This window comes from Sinohyriopsis cumingii, chromosome 7 (genome assembly GCF_028554795.1).
Source record: "Sinohyriopsis cumingii isolate HCF-2022 chromosome 7, ASM2855479v2, whole genome shotgun sequence".
NCBI lineage: Eukaryota > Metazoa > Mollusca > Bivalvia > Unionida > Unionidae > Sinohyriopsis > Sinohyriopsis cumingii.
In genome coordinates this window covers 111,653,893-111,662,853 of record NC_142967.1, presented here as the reverse complement: position 1 = coordinate 111,662,853, position 8,961 = coordinate 111,653,893, and the positions used below count along the sequence as shown (strand labels likewise).

At 34.4% G+C, this 8,961-nt stretch overlaps 1 protein-coding gene across 3 annotated transcripts in view; it reads right to left on the bottom strand.

The window, feature by feature from the left end:
- Positions 1-5,785: 5,785 nt before the first annotated feature.
- Positions 5,786-8,961, bottom strand: part of LOC149795935 (uncharacterized) — an 82,525-nt gene continuing 79,349 nt past the window's right edge. For all 3 annotated transcript variants that reach the window (XM_089964153.1, XM_089964154.1, XM_089964155.1), the window contains 3 exons: positions 8,446-8,751; positions 6,193-6,399; positions 5,786-5,974 (listed from right to left, as the gene is read on the bottom strand). In XM_089964153.1, coding sequence (XP_089820279.1) covers positions 6,269-6,399; positions 8,446-8,751 — 437 coding nt within the window. In that variant the 3' untranslated portion in view covers positions 5,786-5,974; positions 6,193-6,268. The remainder of the gene's footprint in view (positions 5,975-6,192; positions 6,400-8,445; positions 8,752-8,961) is intronic.

Here is an 8,961-nt window from a genome sequence, read left to right as displayed (position 1 = left end):
GGGTCTTCAACTCCTTTGTAACAAGTCTTGTGTAAATGAATTCCTCGGACAACTTTTACAAAGCGTAAGAAGAGGAAGTCTTGGTCCAAAACCGTGTTTGCAGCAGTGTGGTGTTGGAGTTAGAGGGAAACGCAGTTGTGTGAGAGTTTGGTGGTAAAAAATATAGAGAACTAAAACGATATTATGATAAAAAAATATGACAAACATTACGTTATCAAGGCCGTTGTCAAAGACTCTGCCCTTGATAAAAAAAAAAGGTTATAAGAAACCCTGAGGATTACATAGCTAGATCTGTAAAGACAAATTATAATTTAGACAAATAATATTACATATAAATGGAGCAAAAAGAGGTTGTCAGACGTCGTATCCTCAAGACTCATGAAGCATCTCATGATGGTGTATAAAACATTGTCAGCGAAACAATACTGTTGGTGCAGTTGATAAAATTTTTATCTTAGATTCAACGTTGGGAGGAAGAGGTATTACTGTCAAAGGTTTATATACGAGACTTTTCACGGGGTGATCAAAAATGGTCTTGTGATCGATCATATTGACGGACAAAAACTCAATAACTCTTTGAAAAACCTGCAAGATATTACACAGAGCGAGAATTATGCACGTGGGAACTCTGGGAGATGTAAAACAGTTGTATGGAAGGCAGTTAAATCTATAAATACTGAGAACGGAAAAGAAAGAATATATCAGTCAATGTGTGCACCTGGCAAGTATTTGGCTATTAACTCGCGCGTGGTTCAATATGTATCAGATAAAATAACCAAATCATTGTTTTCACAGACGAATGAACAATGGATTTCATTTTGGTATGTTTCAATAATGTTGGATACGGACAACATCCTCGATAAATTCATCAGAGACAACTCTGACGCGGATATGTAACGTGGTTGATAGAGTTCTCGTTGTCCCCTTGACTCGCGGTGATAGATTTCAGAATACTTGTAAAGAAATATGTTTGTGGTCAATTCTCTCTTCTGGAGTTTAAAACACCCACCTGGATTTCATAGAATGTCATATGGCAATCAAGAAGTTCACATGAACGTGAACAAATTTATTTTAAACGTATATTTAGTATATAATGAATTACGAAAATATCTGTGATATTATGTCTGCTGTTAAAAAATTAAAGCATGAAATATATATCTGATGAACTATATCCCGAAATAAAAATTATTTCTGATTTTGAAACATAATAAGAACGTAAACTTTAAAAGGGAAACACACCTCCATCAGAATACAAATTTGTAAAGCGAATTCAGGGGTCCATGTTTCAATCGTTGGCTACAGTAAAATAGACTGAAGTAGGGGAAATGCATTCTCGCTCTGGCGCGATAGAAAAAAACTAGATTAGAATTGTCTCGTGAATAAGAAGCAAAAGAGACAATTAACACTCGCGTAAGACAACTAAGAAAGATTATATCTGAAAATGAGAGTCATTTAGTGAAAATGAAAGTGAAAGTATGTCAGCTTTTAGTCGTTTTCTTTTCACTGATTTTCAAGTATGTGTTATCTTTTGATCAAATCATTAAGATCTCATATATAAATTCAGACTTAAAACTTCTCCACGAAGGTCAAGAAAGTGGCCGGTCTGGTGAGTTAGTTTGAAATTTTTTTTGATAATAAGCGGATTATGGCATCTTAAGTAAACCGGATTGGTCGGCTCTTGCACAATCAGATATCCGGGTGATTTGTGCTGCCATCAATTACATACAAGATTGACCGCGATCGTTGAGGTTATATTTACAATTCCCGGCGAAATATAATGGCCTTCACGGTGTTGCCAATTGTTGTACCGGATAATGTTATCATGCTGTAGTATCTTTCTCCACTCAGCAAATATTTTAGGAAACAAATCAATCTATAATATCATTGACGGATTTTTTAAACTCAGCTGTGATACATCAAGGAAAATTAAATGTTGGAACATCAGCTTCTTTGATCGAATAATGATTAAGTAAAAATTGTTTATGTTTATCTGCTGCGTTAATAAGTACACCTATAATTTTCTCATAAATGAACTCAATATCAGAAAAAATCTGATGTAGTATTTTTATTTGTTTGATAATTCCTTCCCTTGTAGACATCAAGTCAAGAAGATGTTCGGTGAGGCGTTGGTGTAATTTTTCTCGTTGTCGCTTATGTTCATCATGTATCTCACTAAAAACATCTTAATGTGTTTGTCAAGAAAGGTCCTTGGAACTCGCTTTCCAAATATGTACCACATATGTGGGCTTTCTTCTCTAAATTCAGGCTTGTCCGGGACTTCCTCAAAACTACCAGTGTCTGGACTCTTCTCTATATGTTCCCGCAGCCAATTCTTTACATATCCTAGAGTAATTCCATGATACGAGCATTTATCCGATGTAAAGTCAGACCGCGCTTGATAGGTATCGGTTCCGGTGGAACAACTTCAGGCCACCCTAGCACGGATCTGATCGACGATTGATATATATCAACTGTGTAATCCGGTGAATTTATTTCTATCGCGGCAGATAATGTTGGTTCATGAACTTGTATGGCTATCTTGGATTCCCGGTCCGTCACTGATTTTATTGTACGCTGGAATTCATCAATAATTTGTTCAATCTGATAACTGCCGGTCGGTATTCCAATAACCTGCCAATTAGGTGTTTCCCCGTTGACAGAGTCAGGGCCATCGGCACCGGGTTTATTTTTATTTGCAAACACTAACAAATTACCACCAAATGATCTTGACCGGATATTGGGCCAACTGTAGTATACTTACAACTGTGCAATAGCTATTTCCTTTACTGGAATCGCGGTTGAAAAATAATACTAAACTCAGGGTTAGTGGAGTTTACTGGTATCATTGTGGTTTCAGCGGATTTGTCTTTGCGACTTTCAATGGAGTAATTATATCATTATTTAAACCGTCATTTTCTAAATCAATTACTTCATTGTATGTCTTAAACATTGTGTCAATTCAGAACCAGATATCGTCGTATCGTCAAGGCTTGATGATATCAGCGACAACAGTTTAGAGTACGCGTGTGTTGCCGTGTGTAATTTTACAACGCAGTCGTGCAATTTTGTGCTCGTGCACGTGGATATCTTTATCGCGATAATATTAAAAAACCGAACAATGTTTGCCGATGATGAAACACATATTGTCACAGCTAATGCTGCCGTTAATGGTGTTAGCGCTGATAATGCTACACCGGTAACAGCAGTGAGCGCAGACACCGTTTATACAATATAATCGATGAGAACCGCACGCCTTTGATATATTTTTTACTTTTATTGTGTACTTGTAAACGACAGTTTTTAACGCTGTTTGCCATTTACGTACTTGATTATATCTACATTTATGAACGCTTAACTTTGTTAAGGCCATTATATTTTATACAGTAACCAAATAGAGGCGTTTCAGCAACAAATTCCATACACCATCAGTAAGATACTCCGGTTAATTTCATATCAGCTAATTCTAGTATAAATGTTTTTTCATGTCCGCTATTTAACAAAATCGACACAACCTTGGAAAACATCGGTTGAATGACGCAATGGATGTGTAGTGTATATACTAAATTTGGCAGCGCTGAACACAGACAAACTGTACACAACAGTGAATTCCACGGTATGTTTGATAGTATTATTTTGCTGTGCTGTGACCATGTTGAGAATCCTGATGACACTGTGTATACTACGTTGATGATCTGTTTGTGATGAATTTTAATCAGACTAATTTTGTTACCGATATCAGGAATTCCACCTACGACATCTTCTAGTGTCTTTTAATCGTTTCAACGCTCGTTTTGATATCAGAGAGTTTCATGTCAGGAGTCAACTGGGTGCCAAAAACATCTTCTGCGATTTTATTAAGTTTTCTAAAGTTTCTATGGAGATTTGTAAACGCACTTACGTGAACATCATACTTGGCCCACAGCGTGGTTAATTTACCATCTACGGTGCTGTAGTTAACGTCTACATATTTTTTTTTGTTGCAGCATCTTCATCGTATGTTGGATCTTTTAACACGACTATTTATTTTCGTTCATGCTGAGTTCACCTGTCATTGTGTCGCCGGTATTCTTTAAACTATTAACAGTGTTTCTTGCAATTTCATTTCTGATTTGCAATATGGATATACTTGAGTCTCTGATCTTACTGTCGCTGGTAAACACAGGGATGTTATCCGTTTTAGAACCAAGAACTCTACGCACTATGTCAATCCACTTGATGCTATTCGTTTTTAAAACGCCTTATTTATCTTGAAAAACAAAAACTTCATCTCGGTCAACTCCAGAGAGCTTTGTTTTACTCTTAATAGTATCGCCTTAAGATCTTCCGAAACAAAAATCGACCATTATTGTTTAAACGACGCACTTGTATAATTGTGCACGACTTTGTAAGGTGGCAACGCTGATTTTGATACAGCGTCGAGTACAGCAATTGCTTCACGACCATAAACAGCGGATCGGTTTGTGTTTGTATTGAGAGCGTTGAATACCAGGCCGAGGATTTGATAGGTGTAAAATAGTTGATAAATTCTTGCGGTGTAGCTAACCCTTTTTAGTCAAAATAAATAATCCCACGGGGATTAATCGCGAATGCTACCCAATTAGCTCCTGCACTTGTACTATTATCGAGATTAATAATACCTGTCTCAGTGCTGTTTGGTCGTTTTGGTAACTGATCGCGAATAAAATCACCTCTAAAGTATTTTAATTTTAGTTGCTTGGCAGAATCAAGTAAAAAAAAATTGACAATGGTGAAATCAATAAAGTGTTCCTAGAAGTCTTAGGACCTCTCCCCGAGGATGAGGTCCTGAAAGCCTTAAGCCCATTCCCTTGTTTATTTAATGCCATCCAACAGCTTTTGCGACGGTTGGTGAGACTACTGATATCAGCGCTGGTATTGCCGCTAGTAACGAAAATATACCTCCGGTCTTAACAGTGTGTTTGATGGCTCCTATGGAACGTTCAAGCCGTATTCCGGTTTTGGATTGTTTGGCTTTATTAAGATGTTTAAGCTGACATTCTGTCAACGACAACTTATTTCCACCGCCTCTGATTTGACCGTGCTTTAGCGTTATTGTGGCTCCTGTTGTTTTTTTCACTGACGCGGAATGCAGTTGCTTAATTTGACCAGGATTCAGACTGATACGAACATGATGGTACGATGACATTTATAAAATACTCGTATTTTTAAATTACCGCATGTTACATGTTTTTGAAAAATATTTACGTGTTTTCTACTAGTGTGACAACGACTCTCATTCGGCCACCAGCGCCTTAAGCAAAATTACCATGTTACTGAGTATAACCTCGATTGCTATGAAATTAACACCACCACCTGTATGCACACTGGCTCTAAAGTGGATATCAACAACATATTGTCTGGTTAAATCAAGATGTTCCAGCGAAAAGTAATAGACCGGATATAGATTTTAAAATCCAGCTGTGAGATTTGTAAACCAGTGTCTACGTTTTGATCACGTCAGAAAAATGTCATTAATCGACGATACACACGCGTGATGACTTTGTTCATAAATTAGCAGCATGTTTTCCGTTGGTTCCTGTTGTCTGTTTATTCGCAAGGAAACCTCGATTTTCTGTTTCATTCCTATCTCAAACAAATTTAAAAGTAAAAAGTGGAAAGAAATGAAACAGAAAAGAGAGTACATGAATCAAAAACTGCAGGGAATCTATTTTGTCCTATGAAAATCAATTTGTACATCTAACACAGTCTTAGCATATTAGTAACTGGATGTCCACATTACATCTTTGGACAGAAAGTAACAGCAATATTATGATGTAATATTTTTATCATTTTCGGAAAGTACAATTTTTTGAATTGTAAATTAAATTCATAAACAAAGTTTCTGATTGTTAACAAATTTGTATTATGTGATTCTAATATATATATATACCCTAGTTAAGTCTATCAGTGTTACAGCAATATTATCGTAAAACAAACCTTCAGTAGAGGATGTGATTCACACCAGCATTCCCAGACACTGACATAAGTAAGTATGATGACAAAACTAGAGCAGAATATACATATATACACACATATATACACACACATATATATATATATAGATATACAAACATATATATATACATAAATATACACACATTCATATATATAGATATATATATATATATATATATATATATATATATATATATATATATATATATATATATATATATATATATATAATTTGCATACAAGCATGAGTGATGTACAGTCAGTGAAACCTATAATTATAATGACAAAAAGAAATTCAAGGTATCCTGCATATCCTTATATATGTGGATACATGGAATATCAATACAACGATGAAACTCCTAAAACAGCCACCCTTTTCGCTACTGCCATTTGAAATCTTTTGTGTTGTACCGTCATATGAAGTTCCTTGAACGAAAACGAAAAACAAAAGTAAATAGTCGGTGGGGAGACATTTTATCATGGTTACTCTTTATGCCCCTACATCTCTATGTACACGTTATACTGATTCATATATATATATATATATATATATATATATATATATATATATATATATATATATATATATATATATATATATATTATGCTTTCAACTGCTGCTACATTGCTTTCTTCCATTGTCCAACTACTCTATTCGAATTATTGTTGGACTTGGGATTTCATAAAATGAAAATAAGCGATCACGCATATTGCTATTACTCATATATATATATATATATATATATATATATATATATATATATATATATATATATATATATATATATATATATATATATATATATATATATATATATCAATGCGTCTGAAGAAGATACTTATTTGTATAAAAAATAATTAAATGCGGTGGAATCATCACTATGAAACTTAATGTTGACTAAACATTTAGCAAACATTTGCAGCATTTCAAATTCTGGTTTATCAGAAAGCATGGACTTATCATAGGTGGTCAAAAATCTGACAGACTGACACACAGACAGACAGACTGATTGATTCATGCAAATGGTAACAACATTCTAATTCTCTACTAACAAAACAGGGGCAAACCTAAAGATATTACTTCTGTGTTGCCATATAAAGTTTTGTACATTCTGGACATAGCCTTGCCATGATAAAGACCACATCATTTACAGCTGTTTGCACCATGTCATGGAATGACAATTCCAATTCTAACCTACAAGCCCAGATGATTTTGATTTTATTTTTGCTATTACAATAATTGGACTTGTAAATGAAATGCTGCTTGCCACCAGCAATGGTTTTAGATGCCCATGCTAGTTTGTCAATGGAACTTTCATTCTCCACACATCACAGACGGAATATGCTAATACCACTTCAAAGGATCCAATGAAATCATAAATCTATTCTACAAGAAACATTTCTTTTAGCTAAGAGTGATCTGTTTAGCTGCCCCTTTTACATTGTAAATAAATAAATGCCACGTGTATTCAATTACAAAGACTGTGTGTATCCACTGGCTTACTAAACTCTGTCCAAATAAATATTAGTTCATTTTTCCTCTGACAGCTTTTATTTGCGACCTCAAGGAAAATGTGGCAGTGAAAACCAACATTTGGGCACATCTGAATAAAATGTATATTTAGTTTGATGATCAGACAACAATTTGCCCTTTTCAGCCATTTTGCAAAAAAATTTAACTCCATATGCCACAACAAAGACTTAGTTAATGTGTGATATATTATTATAAAGTGTTTCTGTTGTGAGAACATTATTATAACAAGCAAAGCACAAAGTGAGACTTTACCCTGTCAAATATACCCTAAAGAATGTTTCGCGAGTGAGGCTCTATCAAAGAAAAATTAATAAATATTGCGAAGAATAAGCAATTTTCTTTTTGTTGTAATACAGACAAAATGTAAATTGTCAGTTAACTAGTATTCAGCTATGTGTTGATGACTGAAACAAGTGGCTATGATAAACAGTGTCAATTAAATTGAAAAAAGTATGTGAATGATATATAGCTATGTGAACAGATGTGACAGAAAATTGATGTTGCATTGTATTTTTATTTCATGTGAAAATGCTTGTTGAAAAGATTAATTTATGTTCTATTCCTGGGAAATAACACTGGCAGCAGTTGTCTGAATAATCTTTGTGACTGGTCTTTTCTGTCATTAGATCATACACACAAAAGATTTCTCAAAGATAATGATATTTTACTGGCTGATGACAATTTCTTTGAATCTATGATAAGTCCGTTTCTTCTCTCTTTTCATGGATATTTTAACTGCTGAGTTTTGAAGCCATTTCTGATATCCTCGACAAACTAAAACATTTAGTTAGAAGTTAACATGAACACAGTGCAAATGAGAGGTGTTTCATTTCTAAACTCGAATGTACAGCACACTTACACCAGAGCAAAGTTTATAAGCTATATAGTTACTACACTTGAAACAATATCAACTAGAAGAGCTGCTAAGAAATACTTACGGTGAAGAGTTAAATTAACTGTCTGTGAACCATATTGGCATTTCCAGGAGAAAGAATCTTCCGTGAAGATCACCGCTGATATTTCTACAAAAATAGAAGCTGATGTGGCACCATAGTTATACCTGCCAACATTGTTTGGTGTACACATTTTGGATGCTGACAAACAATTTGTAAGGATTTTGGAACTATCTCCATTTAGCCATGATGCTACACCAGAGAAATTTGGTATGGTACAAGTTATTGTTGCATTCTGATTATTGGCAGGATATCTTGGAACTGCATCTATTTTAAACGGTGCATCTGGAACTAAATAAGAAATACGAAAAACAGTCAGGACAAAAAAAAATATTTTTAATAACAGATTATCACTGTTTATAATAACAGATTATCACTGTTTATAATAACATATTATCACTACAACAATTTCATATACACTCTAGCGAACGGTTAGGTTATATTGAGCCTACAACAATAAAACATATTTGAACTCAATATTGAACGAGATCTACAACATAC